The following is a 25,391-nucleotide window of genomic DNA, read 5'->3' on the forward strand; positions in this document are numbered from 1 at the left end:
TCTGCTCGCGGCTTGCGTTTCGTAGCGTTCGAGTGGAGTAACACGAAGTCGCGTGTTGGGACAGCTAGATGTATTTTTCATCGTTCAGTGAATATACTTTCAGGCAATCGTTATGACTAGTGTAATTCACGAAAATTTGGGGGGGGGAGGGTTTTCTTGTTTTTTTTCTTTAACGCATTTTTTCGGTCTTTTATGTCAATAATTTAAAGATTTTTTTTACATTTAAAAGTTCTAATAAATAGCAATCAAGTCTGTTGTCATTATCACAGTCGTTTTTTTTTCATATTTTTTATTTAAAAGAAAAGAAAACACGGCTGTTTTTATCTCGATCTTATTTTTCGAGAAAATTAAAAAACATTAATTATGAATGTTATTTTAGTTATTGTTAAAAATATAGGCAGACGTGAGTTCACGTTTTCAATGAAACGCCGGAAGTGCCGAAAGAGGAAGAGCCCGTACGTCGATCGTAAATGCTAAATACCGCGCGATTGCGTACCGATTCACCGCATTTTATAAATATTTACGATCCGCGTGTGGTGTGTTACGATTGTACGTTTGCAACATGAAGAGGGCTGAAAGATAGCGATATTAAAGAGGAGTATCATCCGCCTTCGTGACCTTTTATCCAAAGTGCGTTTACATTAAATTGTTTTACGTCGTCGTAAAACGGCGAGAAAAATATTACCGTCCAAATTAAATTGACGTTCACACGGATACGTGCATTTAATCTCGTTGGAAGAGATCATCCTTTTTATAGATGTCACCGGTTTTTTCTCGTTTCCCATAAATTCGAAATTAATCATTGTGACTTGGACTTTCCCGGGAATTTTGAAATTATTTTCATAATCTTCGAATGTTACGGCACAAGAGTTCATCGACTCTTTTTTTTTCTAAATTCGGTCTTTTTCCCCGAAGCTATATTCTACCGTAAAATAGCTCGTTAAATGGCGTTCGTAGCGTATAATATCTCGTTAAATGATCGGTAATGCGCCGAGAATCGGCGATAATTTATAATAATAAATAACGTATCGTCGCGTTTAGTCACTTTTCTCCTAATTTATAGGCGTAATAAATATACACACGTGGCATCGCGGGAGAGAGAGAAACTAGGAGTCCTCGCGTATTAAAACCCGTAAGCTATGCTCGCCTCCACTTTCCAAAGGACGGGGAATACACGAATAAAGCCGCGCATTGAGCTTCCGGGAGAGATCGTGAATTTTTAATGTGTGCTCAAACAAACGAGACGTTGCACAATATGCAAATTTTACGTAATGGGGTACCCATTGACGGACGTGATAATAATACGAGAATTATGCAACAGGTTGCATTGATCTCCGAACTGGGCGTGATTCAACAGTAAATCGCGCTTAATCTTTCACTGACAAACGACAGAGCAGAAAAAAAAGGGAAAGCTGGAGGAAAAGGGGGGAGAAACGCGTGCGTTCTTCGCGCACGCGAGGATGTTTAAAAATAGTTGCATGCAAAAAATAGGTTCAAGGCCCGCGTGGATCCGCGTGAATCGGGATGTGGTACACATTTTACGTGTGATTTCGTTGGTTTACGCACCCGGAATCGTCTGGTTCTACGCCCGCCGTACGAAAAAAAGCCGATCCTCCATCACTGAAGGAAGAAAAGATGCGACAATTTCTTATTCCTCGCGAGCTGGTCACTCGGCTGGTCATCCGCCTGGCGCATCATGGGAACGCGAGACCGCGATACGATGGGATTTTATATCACGAGGTACATTAGAGAAACCGGAGCGGGGAGTGGGGGAGAGGGTGAAATATTCGCACGGCGAGTTTATTGCGCGAGACGACTGGAGACGGTAGATCGCGAGGGAATACCGCGCGGACAGCTTTGCGAAATATCGAGGAAACGACAGGCACCCTCTTCTGCGCGCCGCGCCGGCGGAAATCTCTAGTTGTCGTCCGCCAATCGGACGATTCTCCGAAACGTTACGTCCCGTCGAATAAATTAGTCATCGTCCCCGGGACCGTCTAGGAACCGTCTGAAATCTCTTCCCGGCACGTCGCGGAGCTGCTGCTGGACAGAGACTGCCTTTGAGTCTATCTTCTTTTTTTTTTTTTTATTGTTCCTTACGTCAAGTCCGTTCTGAAACGGTTCAGAGTTTTCGTCAAAGATCGCTTCTCTCGATTATCTTATGCAAGCCTGAATAAGAAATTCATTAAGATCCATCGAGATCCATCAAGATGCATAAAGATCCTCTGTCAAGTTTTTTTTTTCTGCCTAGCACGACGCGGTGTACAAGATTGATTGCCACGATCGTGAGGTTTCGTTCTCGGCGGCGGCTATTCCGATCAAAAGGGGATCAAAACGGTCTTTATGAGAGGGAATCGTTGGTAACGGGTGAGCGTCACCAATTGCGTTCGGATCTTGTCGAGCCTTCTCCGCTCCAGGATCTTTCTCGCGGCCTCTTTCGAGACCCCTTGGGTTTTCTTTTTCCTTCCTGGGGTAGGGGAGGGAAATGAAATAGAAGAACTCGCTCCTCGCTCACTATCGCCTCGTAGCGATTCGGGTCATACTTTAATTTAGCCATGGCAAGGTTAGACTGATCAATCGGCCGTCTGTTTCAGAGACGTAGAAATAGGAAGAAGAAGTGAGCGCCCGGTTAAGCCTTGATGTCTTTACTCTCGATAGCGAGAGCCAAGCCACTCGACCCAATTATATTCGACCCTGCTCGTCCAAGACGAGCTGAATCTCGGTCGTTATCTTCGATCGGCTCGCTCTCCTCATCATTTTCCGATAGCCGCTAATCCTTTTTATTGCCCCTCCTCGATCACGTTCCGTTGCCTGAATTGAAAATTATAAGTTTATCGTCCGGGTATTCCCCTCCGAGCTGAGCTCGTTACGAGTTCCCACAATTTTCGACTCCAGTTACGACGAGATCTCCTCGACGTCTTTGCGCACAAAAAAAAATTATTACCAATTGAGGCAGAGAGAATCCGCAACGAGAGAGATATATATATATATATATATATCTCGTGTAAGAGAGTTTCGATGGATCTTGGACTTGGACGCGTTAGCGTTATAAGTGAGCGTAATGTACCAATTTAACGTATCTTTCGACACGTATGATATAATGCGACCGCCAAGAGCGCGCGCGCACGCGTGACGAGAAATCCAAGATAATTTCTCATGGCTCTCGGTAATCATCGTGTATCTTTTTATTTGTTTAAATCTCAGTCACGACTCGTCACAATAACAGATTACGCTCTGTTAGTCAGAACCCGAGATCTCTGTTACAAAATACAAATCGTACGGATTTCTGCTGGCGAGGCGATTGATGATAACGGACGGAACGATGTTTAACATGTTCGCGTCTCGTCGTTTAAACAAATACGGGAAAAGCTTGAGTACCTAACATAAAATCGTACTACAAGATCAAGAAGTATCTTTCTTTTATGCTAGCGAAAATATTTTAACGAATAAAGAATCTCACGTCTTTCATCATTTTAATTACATGTCAAAATTTTTTTCTTTTAAATCCAGCTGTGATTTTATTGAAATCTGACGATGGATTCGTATCTCATAAAAATAATTTTGTTCAATAAAATGTTTAACTCTTTTTTTCTTGCGGATGCGAATGGTAAAGGAACGATTCGTTCGGCGTGATTGCTTCTGCAATTATTTGCAACGTATTAATAAAGACTTCCTTGCACTTTTACATTTCACGAAAAAACTTGTGATATAATTTTGTAAATAATGTTTTAAGCCGCTAAGACGTTAGTGGCGTGTCGAAGCACCCGATTTACTGAGGAAATTCGATATTGTTTTTCGGCACGCGAAACGGCATCGTAAGAACGCAAGTTCGCAAGTTCTACTCGAGCCGGTACGACCAGTTTCGGATCGAGCCGGCGACCTTGACAGAAATGTGTAATATAATAGGCGGAATTAATTGGAGATATTTTGTCTGTGATGACATTTTGTGCGGCGGCCTTAACGAGGATCATCCTGTCGCGAAAAGACGAGCCGCCGTAGAGATGCCGAATTTGATTTGTGTGCCGATCGTAAAAACGACAATGGATACGTAATTAATTTATTTGTTTAATTATATATATATATTTATTTATTTATTTGTACACGATGGCGTCCAAAAATTTTTGCTCGTCTAATTGTAAAAATTGATGAACTTTTCTCTCTCTCTCTCTCTCTCTCTCTCTCTCTGTTTCGGTTAAGATAAAAGGCGTTGAGATAAAGCACGACTGTTTTTTTAGATACCAGGCGTGAAATGTAAAATTAAAAGTTTAAAGAACCCGCGATACGTCGAATCGCAATCGCATATTCAAAGTGAGAAGGGAGTCGAACGTTTACACGTCTACGTCATTATCAATTCAATGTAATCAATTAAATACAAGAAAAAATATACAAATGATCCAAATTAGAGGAAATACGAAGGCCGTTTCTTTACTTTGCATTAAAATGATCTTCCTCGGGTCTTGAAGAGAAAATACGACCGCTCCCTCGGGGGGTGAACTGAAATTTACGTTTGATATTAAAATATTCAGACGCGTTTCCCGCACCGAAATTACCGCGGTCTATTATTGTCTCTTCGTTCGGCGGGCGCGCGCTCCAGGACACGTTACCCGGCCAGGCACCTTTTATTATGATGTATTATGCCTCGCGTATTTAAGCGGAACCTAAATAAAGATAACTCTCCGGCCTGGCCTGGTATCCTAACCGCCTTTATAATTTAAGCCGACCGGCTCTGCGCCGTGCACCGGCGAAGTCGCTGTTATATGTCGCACACGTGGTGTCTCGCGTATTTCTTCTCCTTCTCGGTAGCGGTCTCGGCGGTCTCTCCCGCGGTATTTATTGGCCGATGGCCGCTGTGTTTTTTCAACTCTCCGTCGTCGCGACGCAGAGGTTTTTTGATGTTTTACCATAAACACGGAGCGACGAAGTCACGACGACGACGACGACGGCGGCGGGCAAACACGATGCAGGCACGCGCGCGCCATACGGAGGCGCGAAGGATGACGATGCAGGAGGATGCGGTCAGCGTTTTTATGGGGGTTTTTCGCTGTTGAGTACTCCGCCGTGGTACCCCGGGACTCGCGCGCTTCCTCTCGCGGGAGGGAGGACCCTCGCACGCGAGGGCAAAATTCACCTCGAAAATCACTGGATAATTTATTTAATTTCCTCCGCGGCTTCCGCGTTTCCTCCGCGGTCGAAGATCGAAGGGTCGAACCGCGATGTCAGAAATGAGAGAAAGTCACGTAAATTACCTCCTCCTTACTTTTTTTTTCTAATCTCTTCCAAACACATCATTCTCGCGAGAATCCTCCTCGCAAGGAGGACGTAGACATTTACGGCGATTACGGCAAAAGGATGTTATGCAAGGATCCGCCGTGGATGTATTTTTGGAGGTTTCGCATTATTAATTAACGAGCCGGCATTTTCACCGAGCGAGCGTTGTGAATCGGCTCCTCCGCTCGTCGAAGAAAGGTCGATGAATCGCTTCTTCGGATAATCGCGAGGTCGTTACCGGCCCGCGGTGGTCGTGTGGCTGGTCGATCGAAAAGGCAAAAAGGGAGATGAGAGAAAGGGTACAGGACGGAGGAGGAGGGTGGCGGAGTGAAAGAGAGAGAGAGAGACGCGGAGAGAAAAACGGCGCGCGTTTCTTCCAAGAGGGTTCTCGGTAATCCTCTCAAGTCGGTCTTTGTGCCGCGGAATAGAGAAGGCGCGCGGCGTATCTGCAAGAATGCAAATCGCAAACACAAGCGCGAATCGAGCGAGCGGAGCTGCGGACGCGAGGCTGCACACACGGTTGTTGCGGCGGCGGCGGCGGTTGGCGGTGGTGTGTCACGTAAAGTTTCATTCACGTTATCTGCACGGTCGCCGCGAGCAATCTCGTTGTAGGGATTGACGTTTCGCTCTTGCTCGCGGATAAACCCTGAATTAAAAAAGTTCAACGCTTCACGATTCAATGATCATTTTAAACTGGATCGCGCTGAGTCGCGCGAAGTGGAAAGGAGCGCCGCCTCGTCTTGCGCTCGATAATATTTTTATATGCAAATTGTTTGAATTCGAAATTTCTTTCTTTATTCTATATGAGAATATTATATATCAGGACTGAAGAAGATTCATATTTCTGAAGCTTTACGAGAGATTTCCTTCATCCACGTCGGATTTTTTGGTGTAAACAAAATGAGTTTTCATTCAGTTTCGGTCCCTCCCCAACCAGGATTATCGAAAGATTCGATTCGGAGCTTCGAGAAATTTAGCGCCATTTATATGCTAATTGGTTACCCTATCCTCGTTTTTATTGCTCGTTTAGCAGGAAATCCGCGTTACATAATACACCGAGAGTAATTCGTATGCTGAAGAGCGTCCTTGCTCCCATACGTCTATTCTAGCAACGGAATGCGCACTTAACTGGATTAGTCAGCCTGAGAATGTAACTATAATAAAATTGGGGCCCCATAAGTCACAGGTATTTGAAATGGGCGAGGCCTGCTCGCTTCTCGCGCGGCACACGTGCGCGAGAGTATTCCGGTATTCCGAAAAAATAAATAAATCGGAGAGTTCATCTCTCCGTTAGAATGTTTAATCGAAGAAGTTAACGTATCGTTAGCTTGGCGGATTAGGATAACAACGGGCGACGCTTCGTTTGTAAATAACGCTCTTCTAATAGCGTCTGTGTAAGTTGCCGCTGCTTTAAAATAAACGGGAGCCTCGAATCGTCTCTTATTTCACGTAAACGCGCAATGCGTAATAATCCGCGTCTGATTATAAAGAACGTCGCATTTATAAATAATCCCAATGTAATTTCGTCCAATCGTTAAGAAATGGTTTACCCGGATATTCTTGATGCGAGCCGCAACTAATTTTCCGACTCGAAAAGAGAAATTTTCTTAAAAAATGCAAAGCTTCAGTTTTATATCTATAAAAATTTAGTCAGATACAGTATGAAAATAATTATGAAGAATTATATCAGTTTAAGCATTCTACATAATTATTCTGATAGTTTAACGAAATTATTTTCAGATTCAAATAAATTTTTAGATACTTTAGCAACGCCGTTCTTTCCGCGAATTTGCAAAGTCTTCCTATGTCAGATTGTGTTAATTTTAGCGCATTATCACTCGTTATAAATTATGTATGTACTTACTTCATGTATTCCGTTGTTATTTTCAGACTGGTCACATGAGGACGTCGATGGGCAGTTACTTCATTAAACCCACGGAACATTGGCGCGAAGACGACAAGGATTCTCTCGGGTCTTCGTTACAGCATGCGATCTACCGCGTACCCACGGCCGCGACCAATTTGAACGATGACTTCGATGCTTCCGAAAATGGAGTTAAGAGTCGCAACTGTGGTGTGATAGGTAAATAAAAAATTCCACTTATCTCGATTTGATTTACGACATTACCAAACGAATACGGGAATATTTGGTATGTGGGGTAGTTCGTTAATGATACACAGCCAGGGAAAAGGGGGTCATTCCGCACAAGGAAACGAGTCGAAAGAGTGCAGAAGAAAATTAAGCCGAGTCGACTAATTTGTTCCAACGATGGCTATCAAAAAATCTTTAGACAGCACAAACAATTTATAACAAAAATTAAAATATTTTGAATATGTATAAATATTTTTTATATATTCCTACGTCTAGAAAATTTTAATATTAAAGAGATTATAATAAATAATTAAATATACATATGTACATAAATAATTGAATTCTTAAAATATTTGTAACATATATTTTATATTGTAGTAATAATTTTTATATTTTTCTAAAATTTTTATAAACAATTTCTATAAAATCTTTACTACAAATTTTTTAAACATAAATTTGTAGAATACTTATGAATATTTATGATACATGTCTTGTGTCGTCTCTGGATAAAGTTTTATTGCACCAAATAAGGATCCTACTATTTCATGTTCTTGAATAAATTAATTTTTTCTTTTTTGCTTTTTAACAGCTCGAGAGTTATTCGTCATTATCATTTATTTATATTATATTATATTTAAGATTTGATATATATACAGTGATGATAAAATTACATTAATGTTTCCTATGTTCGTAAACATATCGTTAAAAAGGACTGACATAAAATATCAATAGCACATTAATACCGGTCGCAATGGTATGTTAATATTGGTACCAGCATACTGGTCGAAAGTAACGAGGGTGAAAATCGAAGAAATATTTATTTATTTTACCGCGCGCCGGTCACCACAGTCTCGCCGCGATATTCCACGGTTATTCCTTGATATGAAACGCATGTTCACGTGCTTCACGAGGCTTCGGAGAAAAAGCGTCGCGTCTTTTTTCACTCAACGCATACTCGCACGACCACCTGTACCAAAACAGGTTCAGGCATTTACGTCTTCCCTCGGGCGGATTCTGATGTACCATCGAGACAGCTTGGCGACGCGCGCTTACTCTCTGCCCACAAAACGACGTTGTTGATACCGTCGAAATTTTCTCGTCTCTTTCTCTCTCTCTCTCTCTCTCTCTCGTCACGTCGATTGCAACATCACGGGTTTCGTATATTTAAATAATGCCGCGACCTCGGATGATCTTACGTCTGTGCGACGATGATCGCTTGTTGACTCCGATGGCGAACGAGTAGCCTCGTGAATTCACTCCATTGGACACCGAATTAATCGACTCGATCATAATTGGCATTGTTCTTCGATGTCCATACAGATTACGACTCGGACGACGACATCCCCTCCCCGTTAACAGACGATAGTTCCGCTCGTAAAATTTACGTCGGGGAGCGTTCGCGGGAGCGTAGATCATTGACGCGGAAAACCGCATCGTTGGAGCGGTTTCCTAGAGAGGAGGAAGAGGAATATGAACGATTCACCGAGCTGACCGAGCATCGCCGGGATTTTTTTCAGAGATTGGATCATGATGACAGGTATAGGCATTGCACATCACAAATATTTTGTACATATAGAGGTCCTGAGAGTGAATACATTTATTCACTTTCAAGACACTTTTAACAGCGCGTTTTATTTGTCGTACAATTTAAAACGGATTTTAATTTGATGGAATTTTTGAAGTTGAATTACAGAAAGAAGTTTAAATATAAAATTACAATATATGTGTTATATTGTGTATAATATGTTTAATTATATATTCAATTATTAAAATTTAAGAAGAACAACGACTTCTCTCGTAACTTTTTCGCGGAAGAGTCGGCTCCAATCCTCACGGGAACAACGCTGCGCTTTCTTCGTATATTCTGGGATGCCCTGTAAACGAATCTCTGTAGCGCGCGTCTCATGAATTCCAGGTATTACAGTGTGGATCGTGAACGCGGCTATCAGAACGAAGAATACGCACAGGACTCGGAGATGGACACGGATCCCTTCGTGACATGGAGACCGCGGCGTGCCTTACCGCGTGAATATTTCATCGAGATCATGGTGGTGGCTGATGCAAAAATGGTAGACTACCATGGCAGTGGCTTGGTCAGCTACATTCTCGTCCTGATGAGCACGGTGGGTATATATTTTGTTTGGAAGTAACTTAAAACGTTCGATTTCACATCAAAGTATTAAGGAGCGTCTTAAAAAGTTAAGGAAACAAACATTTTTGGAAATTAATTTCCACAAAAAATTTCTCATGAAAAATTGTGCACGGTATGCTGCGTATGTGTATTTATTTGTTTATATGCAGCATTTTAATTTTAATGATGATCTTTGAGGAATTGGGAATTTATTTTTCCATTACGAAAACAATTATGTGTATGTCGAAACAATTGTAGCTTTTGAATAATTTATTTAATAGTTTCTAATGAGCTAAACTTTAAGAGAAAAAAAAAGTATAGTGAAAGCATGTGGTGTGGTGTTCTTTATTAATTTCAAACAGACTTTAGTAAGATTTTAAAATCTAAAGCTATTTTTCTCTTGCAAAGTAACGTGACATTAAAAATTTGAATGGTGCAAATAAATGATAAATAAATCGTTTTGTAAACTTGATCAAAAAGTTGCGAAAGATCTCAAAGAGGCAATTTATGTTGTCACGATAACGATACGCGGACGTGGCGAGTTAAAAAAAAACACGCCCAAGAAAGAAGAGGAGGAAGCAGACAGAAGATTCGGTGTAATTCGACAATTAGCCTCGTCACGGCGGTCATTACCGAGAACGCTACGCCAGTTATGTATCCCACGCGAAGGCCACACCTTACCGAGGGGGGGCAACATCCTGCGAGGAGTTCGCTTTCACGAACCCACGCCTGTCGTCCGTTCGATGATTCAATCGCGTTTCTCAACAACAATCGATCGACTTTAAGATTCATGAATTCTTTATGAATGAAACAGAGAGAGAAAGAGAGCGCGGAGGAAAGATCGAAATAGATTCTTTGTTGTGCACGATTGTCCCAGAATAGATCAAATGTCTCTTTTAGCATAGAGATCCGTACAGAACTTTTGCTCGAATAAGAATCATAGGGATTCACTCAATAAAACTGAGAAACAATCAATAATTAATTGGCTGCAACCGAATTACCGGATGTATTTTTATCTGCTCCCCCCCCCCCCCCTGGAAGGATAGGTTTCACGGATCTACAAGGATCAGTCTATCGGCAATCCGGTGAGCATCGCAGTGATGAAGATCGTCAAAACGGAGGAAGTATTCGGTGTCAAGCATAGCGGAAGCGACGGAATCGCGGCGGCTGAAATGTTGAAACAATTCTGTCAGTGGCAGAAACGCAACAATCCTGACGAGCCCTCTTCGGAACATCACGACGCTGCGCTTCTATTAACCAGGTTTGTGTGAGAAAACTCTGTATTGTAAATATGCACGTTTTTCTAAAGTACGAAATTTCTAATCAAAGTCATTGTTTTGTACATATAAAGTGACAGTTTTCTAGTTGTAAGCTAAAATTAATTTTTTTTGTGAAACAAATTAAATTTTTAGAATGCAATTAAATAACATCTACTTAAAGTTTATTCGTAACTTTATCATCTCTTTAATTTTAATATGAAAATAAATTAGAGCATAGTTAACAAGATTTTTAACAAGATTTTTAATGACAAAAATAAATTATTGTAAAATAACATTGCGTGCACCATTTAGTTCTAAATTCATTAAATATAATTCAACGCATGAATCTGTTTGAAATAATTTTACATTCTTTTTACAAAAATAAGCTAAACTTGTAAATATTCATGCGTATGAGTACTTCGAACTAAACCGAGTACCTTCGGATCGCGATTATTAAGGAATCATTTTTTTCTAATTACTTATCTTAAACAATGTTCTTTTATACACTTATAAAAAACACTTATTCTCTTATTACACTTATAAATTTTGGCACAAAACGCAGAAGCAGTCGTTAGAAATTAGCATCGCAAAAGAGAGACTTCATCTTCTTACATATTTTTTTTTTAAGAAAGAGACTTCATCTTCTTACATTTTTTTTTTAAGTTTGAGACTTAGGATTATACGACACGTACAACTGAATACATGTACGAACTGAAAATAATTTTCAGAGAAAATCTGTGCCACAATCCGCGCCAAAAGCGTTGCGATACTTTGGGCTTGGCCGAGCTGGGTAGAATGTGCTCGCCCGGAGCTTCGTGCGCTATCGTGCAGGATAATGGATTAGCCGCGGCGTTTACCATCGCGCACGAGATTGGTCACGTGTAAGTGTATTATCGGTTATAAATGCGTGCGACCTGTATACGAAATGCGTTCTTCAAAATTTATATGTTGTATTATTTATGAGATGATCTATAAATCCTTCCTATAAGAGATACGTAATATCTTCCTCGCTGGACTGCTGCACCGTGCTATATATACTCGCCACGATGTGCTACCGCATCTTTCCCGAGACAGCACATACCAAAACATTTATTATACATATTTTGAATATTTATTTTTAAAAATTATAATGATTAAAGGATGTTATTTTAGAATATTAGAGTATTAAAGAATATCTTTTATTTATAATATATAAATATCTATATTATATGTATAAATATTTATTATATAATCTTTTTGATACTTACATAAGAATATATGCAAATTTGTTTAAACAGTTCAATCTTTCTAGTAAATGTTTTAAAATATTTTGTGCCGCCTACAAGTTGCCGCTTGAATCTCTGATTTTATAATTCTGTTCATTTCCCTTTTTTTTACGCTAGACCACGCGTGCGTGTTATTACTATTATTCTTCTTTAAATATTCATGTCACTCAAGGGAAATATCCGAAATGTATTACAGACTTAACATGCCGCACGACGACGACGCCAAGTGCGCGGGTTTCAGGAACCGCTCGGGCGTGCACAACGTGATGTCCCGTATGCTGGACGATAATACTTTTCCCTGGGAGTGGTCCAAGTGTTCTCGACACTATGTCACCGAATTTCTCGAGTGAGTCAGAGTCATTAATTGACAAATGACTGGGTTATAAACGATGTGCCGGGGAGCATTCTGGAAAGAGATCGTTACCAATTGACTCGTGACCTCCGCTTGGAACAGTACGCAATGCGATGTCAGGTTTTGTCTGTTGACCGCGTTGATTTGCCTTTCTGTTCGTATGTTGTAACTCGTGGGAGATAAGAGATTTATTAAGTTGATTTTTAAATAACTTTTTTCTATTACTTTAGCATTTTTAACTTTTAAACGTATTAAAAATAATCCAGATAAATAATTATATTTAATTTGAAAGAGTTTTTTTGCGTTTATAAGAGCTTCTTAAAATAAAGTCTATACTTATACTTAACAAAAGACACTTCGTATGTGTCCCCAAGTTAATGAAACGTTTAATAAGCTTAATCGAGTTAAATGGCTGTGCTGTTCCTCTTATAGAAATAATTTAATTATACCGAGCGCTATTAATTAAATAAGATAATTTAAGGTTTTGTTTTAAATTTAACACACTCTAAAATTGCATTTTGAATTGGGATTCAAGTGCACGAATAGAAAAGCTGAGAATAAACCGTTTGCGTCAAACGGTTGCTCCGATTTCCAGGAAACGAATGTCGGCTAGACAAATTCATTTCGATCAAGAAAGGCAATGTCGTGAGTTTTTCTGTGACACCGAAGAAGTCGAAACGAGTCATCGCCGACCGTCCGCTTAGAGAAATCCGGTTTAACGAGATTCTAAGCGACCGATATACCCTCGTAATGTGTTTCACGTGTGTATTGTCACAAGAAATACGATCCTTATGGATTATTCGGGTTAATAAACAGCTTTCTCTTCATTAGCGGGATTGGAAATCCTTTATTAATTCATAATGATCTCTGATTCTAGAGCCGGATACGCCAACTGTTTGCTCGATGAGCCTAGTAAAAAGATGGAGAGACAAGACGGTCGGTTACCCGGCGAAGACTACTCGGAGAACAAACAGTGCGAACTCGTCTTCGGGCAAGGATCCAGAATCTGTCCTCATATGGTGAGTGATGGTAAGTCGAAAACGTTCTCTTCACGCGTTTGATTGAGACGTATCTCAGAGAAAATGCATTCCGCTCTCTTGCTTATTTTGATTCGGTTCGGATGTCTTTGAATGTTTCACGGATTCACGGTCTTTGCGAGGAATCGCTAACAATTGGAGATATTTTCTGTTTCGGGACACACGTTCGAGCTTGCTCCTGAACTCTTCTTTACTCCGTAGCGCTATACGACGAAATGTGCTTAAGAATTGAAGTAAATTGAGGGCTTGGTCGGTTACCGGCCAGGCAGTGTGTAGGAGACTGTGGTGCACCGCGCCACTGTGGGATCATCATCAACAGTGTCACACTCAGCACATGCCTTGGGCCGACGGCACATCTTGTGGCGTCGACAAATGGTGCCATCGCGGTGAATGCGTCTCGCGCAGGAACCTCGAGCCGGTGCACGGCCAGTGGGGCGAATGGGGCAGATACGGCGAGTGCTCGCGGTCCTGCGGCGGCGGTATCAAGCGGAAGTATCGCGAGTGCGACAATCCGCCGCCGACGAACGGCGGCAATTACTGCGTCGGCGAGCGCGTCAAGTATCGCAGCTGCGGCACCAAAGAGTGCCCGCCAGGTAGCCCGGACTTCAGGTAGGTGCGGCTAATATCTTGTATACGGAAGAGGATTGTATATGCACTAGCATTGTTTCCTTTACAGAGAAGAACAATGCTCGAAATTCGACAACAACAACTTCAACATTCAGAATCTTGCCAGAGATGTCAAGTGGCACGCCAAGTATACAAGAAGTAAGATGATTTATATATACATCTCGTAATTTATCATCTTTTTTGATCTATAGATTTAACTTCGTTCCGCTCTCCAACAAAGTTACGCGATTTATTTTCTAAACTTCTTTTTTTACAGTACTGCCGCAAGATCGTTGCAAACTTTACTGCCAAGTGGAGAGCAATCAGTATTACATGTTACGCGACAAGGTGATTGACGGGACACCTTGCGGACCTGACACTTTTCACATATGCGTTAACGGCCAGTGCAAGCCCGCCGGATGTGACCATGTCTTAAATTCGACGGTCGAACTTGACACCTGCGGAGTCTGCAGGGGTGATAATTCCACTTGTCAGAGGATTGCGGGCGCCTACAACTCCAGCGTATACGGTTATACCAGGATAGCTAAAATCCCTGCTGGCAGCAGCTATATTGATATTAGACAGCACGGATGGTCGGGCTCTCATAACGACAGTAATTACCTCGGTAAAATTTTTGTCTTGTTTCTAGTGTATAGTTTTTTAATTAACATAACATAAAAACATTTGAGCATATTATAATAATAATATATGGAAATAGTATTGTTATAAAAAAAATTATACGTAAAAATTTATATTAATTCTTGTTTTTAATATCTTGTTTTTTTTTCTATGAAAGTTTATTTTGATTTGAAACAATTTCAACATATTACTATACAGCGTTGCGAATTGGGGAAGATGGCGAATACGTCCTGAATGGAAATTTTATGGTAATGCATCGTAAGGTGATCGTGCACCCAGGCGTCACTATCGAATACAGCGGACCGGAATCGGTTGTGGAACGGCTGAACAGTTCCCGACCTATTGCCATTGATTTAATTTTGGAGGCAGGTTCATTGTTTACATTTTGTAATTGCGTCACTTAGTTAAAAGTAGTCTTTCGCCAGAGGCAACTCTGCTCAATCGAGAATACGGAATTCCAGGTATTATCCGTAGGGAATGTTTATCCACCACAAATCACGTACGAGTACACTGTACCGAAAAGAATTCTAAACAGTTTCACGTGGTTACTCAGCGACTGGTCGACCTGCAATCGAATGTGCCAGGGTATGAAGTATCGTAAGGCTGAATGTAGAAGTACTGAGCATAAGGATGTGGTGCCTGACGCTTATTGCAAAAATGAAGAAAAACCGCAAGAAGAAAGTCAGATTTGCAACGCGCATTGTACATTACAGTAAGTAAGATACAATTATAAAAACAAAGTAGCAGTTACTTGAAAAAATTAAAAATTGAGTGAGATAGAAACAACAAAAGGAGTATGTATGCAATTTTATTGCGTATACTATAGCAAAAATTTTAATGCCACTTTATTCACGGTGACTTAAATTACTGAATTTATTTAAATCGCAGATGGCAGATTACTTCCATGTCCGAATGCTCGAATCACTGCGGCCCGGGCATGCGAACCGTCACCTCGCGATGCGTTCAGATTCTGCTGAATTCTTCACATCCTCCGCGACCGATACCGGCTCACGCGTGCTTGCACATCGAGAAGCCGAGCGAACATCAATCGTGCGTGGGCCCTTGCGACGACGCTCACTGGAGTTACAACGAATGGAATGCTTGTAGCGTGTCGTGCGGCGGCGGTATACAATTCAGAAACGCGATATGCGTTGATTCAAACGAAAGACAGGTACGAGATGAGAATTGCGTCAGACAGGAGAAGCATCTCAAGAGGACGTGCAATCAAGAGGCTTGCCCGAAATGGGATCTGGGAGAATGGAGCTCGGTAAGAGACGCGCTATACAAAGATATGTGTGATATATTAAAACCAAATATTAATTTTATAATTATAGAGAAATAAATTTTAATACATTAGATAGCAAGATACTACATTTGCACTTTAAACATTTTTTTTAGTACCTTCTATAATAATAAAATATTGATCTATCACGCTTTAAATATCTTATCCGGGATATTGAATAATGTTTATGGATAATTTGGATTAAAATGTTACAGTGTTCCGTAACCTGTGGCAAAGGAAAACGGTATAGAGCCTCTTGGTGCCAGGTCGAGAATCGCGTGGTATCGCGTACTTTCTGCAGCGGTACACCAATCGTAACGACGGAAGTCTGTGACGCCGGTTCTTGTCATCAATGGCACGCCGGCGACTGGAGTCCGGTACAGTACATTGGGCAATTTTACGTGTACCACGTGCATTTAATGAGCTATTGGATTGAATGTAGTCTTTCGTTGTACAGTGTTCGGTAACGTGTGGCGAGGGAACGTCGCGAAGAAAGGTCGTTTGTAAGAATGCAGACGATTTACCGAGCGACGGATGCTCTGTTTCTGAGAAACCAGACACCTCGGTTACCTGTACGCTAAAACCATGCCCTAGTATTGTAAGTTTGCATTGTAGTTATTTGTTGACAATTCTTTGCAACAATATATAATGTGATCGAATTACAAGAGACGCGAATATAATACAACAAAATAATTTGCATAATTATTACGAGATAAAAATTAAAATTAGAACTAGAAAGTGTTTAAATTTGAATGAAGAAAAAACTGAAAAAAAAAAAACAATATTACTGTTCTAAACAAAAAGCTAAATTAACATCACACACGTAAAAGAAAGTTACTCTTTTTTTTTCTTAGAGTCTGCCGCCGATTACGTATTCAACGAATTCCCAACGTGAAGATTTGTCCCCACAAGAAAATGAAATTGACAACGGTATTACATTCCACTCGGGTTACAAATGGCACATCGGATCTTACGGAGAGGTAGGCTTATTTACTGTATTCAATATGTTCATTAGAATGTACAGCTTATTCATACAATTTGTATATTTTACATGTTCTTAAGTTTGCAATTTATAATTTGTAATAACTCATATTATTTCGTCAATCACATATAGTGCTCAAGAAAATGCAATATTGGATACAAAAACAGAATAGTGAGATGTATATCCTCGGAAACTGGAATGGTTGCGCCTGACTATTTTTGCGATTCTAATCAACAACCGATAGTCAGAGTCGCGTGCAATCGACACCCATGTCCAATGTGGAATACCGGCGACTGGAACGAGGTAACATTTTTTATTAAAAATTAACACATATATGTTTATTATTAATATATAAAAAATATAATTATAATAATGTAATATTAATTTATATTAATACGTATAAAAATTATTTTCTACGTTATATATGAAAAATTAAATATGATATAAAATTATAGATATTATATATATTATCAGAATATCTTACGCGCAAAAATAAAAATATACGTATAGTGACTCGTCTGACTAATGCTTTTGATGATTTTAATGATTTAGTGTGATGCGATATGCGGTATTGGATTCGAGCATCGTCAAGTTCGTTGTCAAAGTCATCGTGGAGAAATTTTGTCAGACAAGGAATGTAACGACGAACGACCAAAACACGTGCGACGATGTCAGAAAGAACCTTGCAGAAGCAGCCCTAAGAACAGCAGGGAAAATAGTTTGGAGTCTAACATCATTCGTAGGTGGCGAATGACTAATTGGACTCCGGTGAGTAAACTATTTTATATTTATAGAAATTATAATATGAAAATAGAGTATTGTTTCTTGTTAACGAGAGTGTGTTTGTCGATTTCTTTAATTTCTAAATACTCAACAAATAAATCAATTATGTGAATAGCTAACTTAAGTTTTATGTAATTAAAATTTTATCAGGTTTTATCAGATTTTATTTTATATAAAGAATCAATGAAGAAAAGAAATAGACGTAAGCGTTTTAAAAATATTGACAAACGGAGCGTCGTTTTAGGAAAACCATTTTTAATAAACGGAATGGCTCGAACAGAACTTTACTTAATTCATCTTATTTTAATGAACCGTAAACGTAACATGATTCGGTGGAATTCTATCGATATTTGAACGTGTCAATATCGGTCAATATGGATGATGTCGAAAGTTAATTTTATCATCGCGAATGGCGATGTGTGGCCAGTTTGCACGGAATCGAAATATTTTACAGTGTTCGAAATCATGCGGAACCGGAATTCAGACGCGAAGAGTGGAATGTACGATAAGAAGAGGCAACCATGGGCCGGAAGTACCTGTTAAGGACGAGCAGTGCTTAAGATTGAAATCGCGCAAACCGAAATCGCAGAGATTATGCCAACGCGTTGCCTGCGATTTTATCTGGCAAGAAGGCACCTGGTCAGAGGTATATACTTATACCTCAACCTTACGCCAACATTGCTACAATCACACCTGCTACTATGTCCAATTGTACAAACATTTTACAACCTTGACGAAAAAAAAAGTGAAAAGCAAATTACACACGCACAAATATCGGTGTACAGTAAGAGAAAATAACGACTATTGTAGCGATGATATAAACAACTAATCCTAATTAATCGCACATAAAAAATGGGAAAATCAATATGATACCATGGTGAATTATACGGAAGATGATGCATGATACCTTGATAACCCACAGGATCAGATTCGTGCGAGACGATTCGCAATTTAACGTTCTCTTTCAATCGATGAACTTTCCTAATGCATGTTATGTTAATCTCACATTATAATTATTAAAAATATGTACATAAAGTATTTCTCTTTGCCATTTAATGAGTGTAAAATTACGATATCTGATCACTAACGCACGTATAACTTGCACTCCGCCTAGCAAAAATTTAGGAAATATTTATATTTATACGTAATACTAATATCATTAAAATATTCTGGGAAGGTGAACGCTGAATATTATGCAGTCACCATATTGCACACAACATCGTACAACTACTAATTATTTATGATCTTAATAAAATGATAGTAAAATGATAATAAAATGATAATGGCCTGGAATATATTATAGATATATTTCTATTTCAGATTACGCATGAGCATGTGTCTATTTTAAACTGAGTGCATAATGTATTATAATGAGAGAATGTATCTTATTATTTCGTCAAGCGAACCGTAGATTTAAAAATTTCAACAAAAATTGTATATTTTATTTGAATGAGGTGCACTATATTTGTGTCATACTCGTTACGAATAAAAATGCAATTATTTTTATAATTAACGAATATTAAATTGTTAAAAGAAAATTTTTAACTACGATACATAATTATTCGTGATAATTTACTGATACATTCTTTTATTGTGACATTTATTTTATTTTATTTTTATTGAGATAGGGTTATCGATGGAAATATTGTAATAATCTCTGCACGCTTACGTTTTTTTTTTTAAATTTCTTTTGACGTAATTTTACAAAAAATTTATAGATCTGTTTATTTTTCTACAAGTGTTCGGCAGATTGTGGCCAAGGAATACAACGTCGTGCAGTCACTTGTCATCGAGTAAATCGCTACGGGTGGATTGATCCAACTCCAACTGATGGTTGTCCGATGGATCAAAGGCCAGTCGGCGAGCAGATTTGTAAATTACGCGAGTGCAACGATAAATATTATTGGACTGCTGGTCCTTGGAGAAAAGTAAGTGCAATATTCGAAATGCTATCGGTTTCAACGTATGTTAACTAACAATTATTAATAATAGTTGTGAAAAATTTCAGAATAAAATTCAACATTTTATATTATAGTTTATTAATTTTAAGTAAAAATAAATCTATCAATGACATATAACAAAAATGCTAACTTTTTTCTTTCTTGTTTTCTTTATCTTTAATTTCATTTTTGCCTCTATATTTAGTTTTCTTTTTTTGTTTCTATAGTGCAGTCATCCGTGTGGACGGAAAGGTCATCAAATCCGTAGACTTTATTGCCACGATGCAGGCGGCAAGAAAGTAGCACGGATTCACTGTCCAGCTGAATACAAGCCGCAACGAAAGCGTAAGTGCAATCAAAGAAGATGCGGCCCGGTCAACTGTCTTGAAATTCAGAAACGACTCAAAGTTACCACGGACGGTGAATACCCCTTGTTAATCGGTGGTAGAAATATGACGATTTATTGTCACGCAATGTCGAGCACCGAGCCACGGGAATACCTGACTTTGCCGGCTGGTGACAGCGAGAATTACGCAGAAATCTATGACAAAAGGTTGGTATATTATTATTTCAGTCTCGATGTTTGGAGCAGTAATTTCTAAAAAATTTAGTGGCTTCGTGCGACGTCCTGTAATGATTTGATTTTGATATATCAGATTAAGAAACCCACACACATGCCCGTTTAATGGTCAAAGAAATGAGAGTTGCAACTGTGTGTCCGAATTGGGAACGGTATCTGGCAGAACAATGTTCAAGAGGGTACGCATAGATCCGGCGACACTCTACATTATAGGTAAACACAATGTGTTCAACCTACATATATTTCATTTTGTATTTAATTTTTAGCAAAGCTTGGAAAATGCATTTACGGCAATGGCCATATGTTTCGGAAAAAAATTAAGAATTTTTAATTATATGTTTTTCATAGCTATTACATGTAATTATATACATTCTATTGGAAATGTTTAATGTTTAGCAAATGATTACACATTTTCGTGGACGAAGGGAATGCAACGTGTGGAGTATGGCAAAGCCGGTGATTGCTACAGCCTCACCGAATGTCCACAAGGACGTTTCAGCATTGATTTGAGAGGAACTGCCTTGGGACTATCGCCAGAAATTGCCTGGGTTAAGGAAACTTCGAACGCTTTTCTCGTAATCAATAAAATTGTAAGTAATAAGTCCCTAAGAGAAAGGTACTTACAATTTTTGTTTTATTTATATTGCTACTTATTATTTTATAGTTATATCTTATGCGTACACATAATATAAAATTGAAAACGAAAAAAATATGTATAATAAAATTATATATGTAATTTGTATTTTTTCAGTCGGGGAAAATTTTTTCGAGCTTTCTCTTAATATAATCGACTATAATAACTTAAATTTAATTAATATAAAAGTGACAAATTTTAATTAAATATGCAAAAAGCTTTTTCTGCATTAATATTATAATTTTTAAAAATATATTTATTTCCTTATGTTATTTAGAGTAATCAACGAATCGTCGGTAAATGCGGCGGTTATTGTGGCTTCTGCAAGCCGAGGACGGGCCTAAAGCTGGACGTATTACCTCCCTAGTCACAGCCATCAACCTTTGGTAGTTCATCTATCTGTCCTATGATCCCGCGACTGTAAGTCACGCGGTGTCATAACCACCGATTTGCTTTAAATTCGATTAGTTTTTTAGTAGTTCCCGAAAAAAGTATACATATATATATTTTTTAAATTTATGTATACTTTTATTACTGGAGAGAGCGATACCGAAACTTATGAACCGGCGATCGATAAGTAGAATGCACATGACACGATGTACAATCTATCACTGCCGTCACGCATGTGCGATATTATACAAACTGAAATTACAAGGTACAACTACGTGTTTATATAAAACCTGTCTCTAGAAAAAAAGAAAAGAGAGCAAATATTATTATTTTAGAATATATTTGACATATCTTTATAACTAAGCATTTTTTTGTTGCAATTCAAATTTCTAACAGACATAACAATATCGAAATATATAACAATCATTACATAATTTCATATATTTGTAAAAAAATCCTTCTATATGTTTGTATAAGAAATACACATGATTAATTTAATAAATATTTCAAAATTGCACTTTTAACCAAGCTATTGCTATTCGATTATGAATAATAAGTTTCTTTCGTATTCCTTCCGACCCACCGACTATTGCTTCCATTATACATTAGCGCATCAATCGAAATACAAACTTAATGTACTCAATAATGGCACGTATTCTACTTCACGATTAATATTGTGCTCTCTTTCGAAGATCATACGATCCTACAGTTTGCTTTTATCGTAACGCACTGCCGTTTTCTACAATGCCCCATCGATTTTAAAAACACAAAGAAGACATTAAGAAGAATTAATACTTTATTTTTACTATTAATAATAAAGTATTAATGTAATTGAGATAAGTATCTTGATTAACATCTTGATACTAAAACAATTCTGGTTTTTAGAGATATTCGAATTTATGATTTTTTATGTAAGTTGGACATTTTATACAATGTTTTCTGCTTGCGAAAAATGAGCTGTAGAAACAAACTTGTAAAATTTATTAAACAAGCTGTAGGATATTAATTTTTCATTTTATTTGTATCGCGCGCGCATAGGAAAATATTATCCGTTTTATTTCGGAAGGTATCGCAATAATATTAATAGCACAAACATGTATAAAATGAATGAATTTACTAATAAGGCTCACGCGTGTAAAGTAGTTTGAAAATGGTATATGCGTATATTAGTTACTAACATAGTTTCATCTCATATCTAAAAGAAATAATATTTTTTATGGGATGTTACGAAATAATTTTGCAAACTATCTTTACTTAGAACGCATCAATCCTATTTCTTTCTTATTAAAGGTTGTCTTGTCATTTTTTTGTCGTTTAACAAACGCAATGCATTTGAAGAGACTAACTAAGATTTAACTCCTTCTCTTAAAAAGTATTGATGCTTTCATTAAAAAGAATTGGACTTCAAGCTGAAAAAAGTAATAAAGTTTGTGAAAGTTATTTATTGACATTCTGCATTTATCCGCGTAATCCTTCTGATGAAGATTGAGCGTAAAAATCCGTTTTCTAGCTACGTTATATACAATCATATTATATTACTGAAGCAAATCCACAAAATTTGTACAAACGCCAATAATATTTATGCTATGAAATAGTGGTAAAGTCTAAGGAAAACTATATTGTATTTTATCGCATCCCGCCAACTTAAGAACGATGTCGGCGCGCATGCGATACCCCGATTAGTCTTCTTACGTTAAACCACCAACAAAATTGGTCAGTACAATAAAACGCCTTTCTTTAACAATTGCGACACTCGCGTCACTTAGATGTGAATGTGTTAAAGTGTCCACTTTGCTGGACGCTTAATACAATTCGGATGACAGTTAGCTGTACTATATAAATACGTGTATTTTGACAGACTGCCATAGTTAATATTATTATATATAGTATATATATATGTGTATACGTAATTGTTAAGCGTATAATCTGCCAGTCTTGGCCGCATTGTAGCATAATAAATTTTAATCAAAGTAGCAATCATATAATTTTTTTCCTACGAAAAGTGTACATTTTTATTATTAAAGATAATCAAAAAATTTTTCACTTTTAACGTTTCCGCCCTAAGAAAAAAATTTCATGATTGCTATTCAGGACGGAGATAGTGCGATCTATCTCATAAGCGCGCGAGTACGAACGCATTTTTTTAAATAAGCATTTCCGAAGTGCTGAAATTAACGACGTTGGTCTCTTGCGGTTTCGATAATGTGTAAAAACTCTATGTGTAAAAGAATGCGATGTTTACTTAATTCTTGTATTAACGTTAGCAAAGTGGATGGTGCTGATTAGTAAATCGATAGCGATGTGATTACATCGCGCGTGTTAAAGCGGCGACATTATCTGGCGTATGTCTTACTTCCCTCTGAACATGCCGAGTTTTATGTGAGGCATATGGTGACTATTGTAGAGTAGTACGCAGCTCAGCACCTTTAACTCGATTTTGCAGAGAACGTAACTGCCGCAGAACCAATTTATAAGCGTGAAGAAAGGCACACTGTGCCGTAAACTTACATATCCAATATCGTAGGCAGCTAATTGGTCGGTTGTTGCTCGATAATTAAGCGCACAAAAGAATTCGTTGATCTACAATTCCATCGTCGACACGTGTATAATGTATATTAAAATGTCATAAGTGTTCTATTGCCTATTAGATGGGCACTTTCGCAAATGCATCTTCGCTATCGTGATATACAGAGCCATAGAGTTTACGTTCTTTTCTTCGTTGATTTTTTTTACTTTATTAAGTTTTATAAGGAAAAATAAATGAAGGTAAAGTTATTCTTTAGTTAAAAATTTCAATAAATTTTAATTTACTTTTTCTAAGATTTAGTTACAGAAAGATATATAAGATTAAGAATGGTTAACAAACTAAATTCCACTTTTGAATTAATTTCAGGAACCATTGGAAGAATGTGCGGTGCATCTATCTATTATGTATATCATGATAGTTTATAGAGAAATAAAAATATATTTAGAGAAATAAAAAACATCGGATAATTATAATAATAATATAATAATTGACAATCCGCCTTTTATATGTTTTTTATTTTAATCTATAGATGTAGACCGATATAATAGAATCGTCTTATTAATAGGTATAATTTCAAAGACTCTTTTCAATGTAAAAGCTATTGTCAGTTAGGGCAGAATCTGATGTAATGAAGAGATTCATTGCTAGACATTTTTCTAGGAATGATTTATAATATCTAAATTATTTATGTGTAACATCAAGATACGATTCAAAAAATGAATTATATAGTCAATTACAACATCTATAGTATGTATGCATATGAGATTTCGCCAGCCTTTTTTAGTAACCGTTACTGCCAACTCCGAGTATTTTTATACATACACGGCAATTGTACATTTTATATAAATTTTAATAAATAACGACATATATTTTTGTTTACTTTATAACGCAAAGGTAGTTTTTCCACAAAGCTAGTTTTTGAGAAAGTCTTTAATACTGGCTTTTTGCAATGTGACGTGTGATTCGTGAAGATTCTATATGTAAACCAGTGTATATGTCCGAATAAAATATGAAATATCTCTTAAATACTATTCGTTTTTAATTAAATATTGATATTTTCATATGTAGAGAAGAATTGACTTATAAAAGAAAAAAACCGTATTGTTATATTTAAAGAAATAAGAGCGACAATTTTTGGAAAATTGATGTATATCGATACCTTGATTATTTCACTTACCGTTTTAACGATGTTATTTTATCTATGTTTAATCAATAACATTATCTTGGGTCACACCAAAGGTCCATGTTATGATCCTCGCAGTTCTCTTTTCTTACCTCCCTTGTCGTAAAAAATGCAAAAACAGTTTGGCGAATACCTATATGTAGATTAAGTAAAAAATTTATTGAAACATTAAAAGAATGCGTGGATGTCTTTAATTGAGTCGCCCCACGAAAAATTGATGCAGCGTGCATCGTAAATACGTGTATGTACTTTGCTGCTAGTTTTACACGCAAAACGTTACACGTGAAATTTTACCTTCTTGTTAGAGAAAATAAAAATATGACACTTCAATAGAGATCGTTAATAGCATATAAACACAATATAACCAATTTACAAAAATATTAAAAGGATATAACGTCTGTGAATTTTTGATTAAACGTTGCATCGTGAAAATATAAACAT

The 25,391-nt window shown here is 37.8% G+C and overlaps 1 protein-coding gene across 5 annotated transcripts in view; it reads left to right on the forward strand.

Annotated features, from left to right (window-relative positions):
- LOC105838889 (A disintegrin and metalloproteinase with thrombospondin motifs 9) overlaps nucleotides 1-25,016 on the forward strand; it is a 43,621-nt gene extending 18,605 nt beyond the window's left edge. For 3 of the 5 annotated variants that reach the window (XM_012684804.3, XM_012684803.3, XM_036293896.1), the window contains 24 exons: nucleotides 7,159-7,351; nucleotides 8,681-8,897; nucleotides 9,276-9,483; nucleotides 10,538-10,752; nucleotides 11,479-11,631; nucleotides 12,212-12,361; nucleotides 13,245-13,396; nucleotides 13,674-14,013; nucleotides 14,081-14,169; nucleotides 14,288-14,635; nucleotides 14,848-15,014; nucleotides 15,111-15,361; nucleotides 15,538-15,916; nucleotides 16,147-16,308; nucleotides 16,389-16,529; nucleotides 16,786-16,911; nucleotides 17,046-17,216; nucleotides 17,466-17,681; nucleotides 18,151-18,342; nucleotides 19,436-19,624; nucleotides 19,864-20,189; nucleotides 20,293-20,429; nucleotides 20,613-20,806; nucleotides 21,128-25,016. In XM_012684804.3, coding sequence (XP_012540258.2) covers nucleotides 7,159-7,351; nucleotides 8,681-8,897; nucleotides 9,276-9,483; nucleotides 10,538-10,752; nucleotides 11,479-11,631; nucleotides 12,212-12,361; nucleotides 13,245-13,396; nucleotides 13,674-14,013; nucleotides 14,081-14,169; nucleotides 14,288-14,635; nucleotides 14,848-15,014; nucleotides 15,111-15,361; nucleotides 15,538-15,916; nucleotides 16,147-16,308; nucleotides 16,389-16,529; nucleotides 16,786-16,911; nucleotides 17,046-17,216; nucleotides 17,466-17,681; nucleotides 18,151-18,342; nucleotides 19,436-19,624; nucleotides 19,864-20,189; nucleotides 20,293-20,429; nucleotides 20,613-20,806; nucleotides 21,128-21,217 — 4,806 coding nt within the window. In that variant the 3' untranslated portion in view covers nucleotides 21,218-25,016. Of the gene's footprint in view, nucleotides 1-7,158; nucleotides 7,352-8,680; nucleotides 8,898-9,275; nucleotides 9,484-10,537; nucleotides 10,753-11,478; nucleotides 11,632-12,211; nucleotides 12,362-13,244; nucleotides 13,397-13,669; nucleotides 14,014-14,080; nucleotides 14,170-14,287; nucleotides 14,636-14,847; nucleotides 15,015-15,110; nucleotides 15,362-15,537; nucleotides 15,917-16,146; nucleotides 16,309-16,388; nucleotides 16,530-16,785; nucleotides 16,912-17,045; nucleotides 17,217-17,465; nucleotides 17,682-18,150; nucleotides 18,343-19,435; nucleotides 19,625-19,863; nucleotides 20,190-20,292; nucleotides 20,430-20,612; nucleotides 20,807-21,127 lie in introns of all 5 variants that reach the window. The other 2 variants (XM_012684806.3, XM_012684807.3) reach the window with 2 other exon arrangements.
- Nucleotides 25,017-25,391: the final 375 nt, after the last annotated feature.

Source organism: Monomorium pharaonis, chromosome 11 (genome assembly GCF_013373865.1).
Source record: "Monomorium pharaonis isolate MP-MQ-018 chromosome 11, ASM1337386v2, whole genome shotgun sequence".
Classification (NCBI taxonomy): Eukaryota; Metazoa; Arthropoda; class Insecta; order Hymenoptera; family Formicidae; genus Monomorium; species Monomorium pharaonis.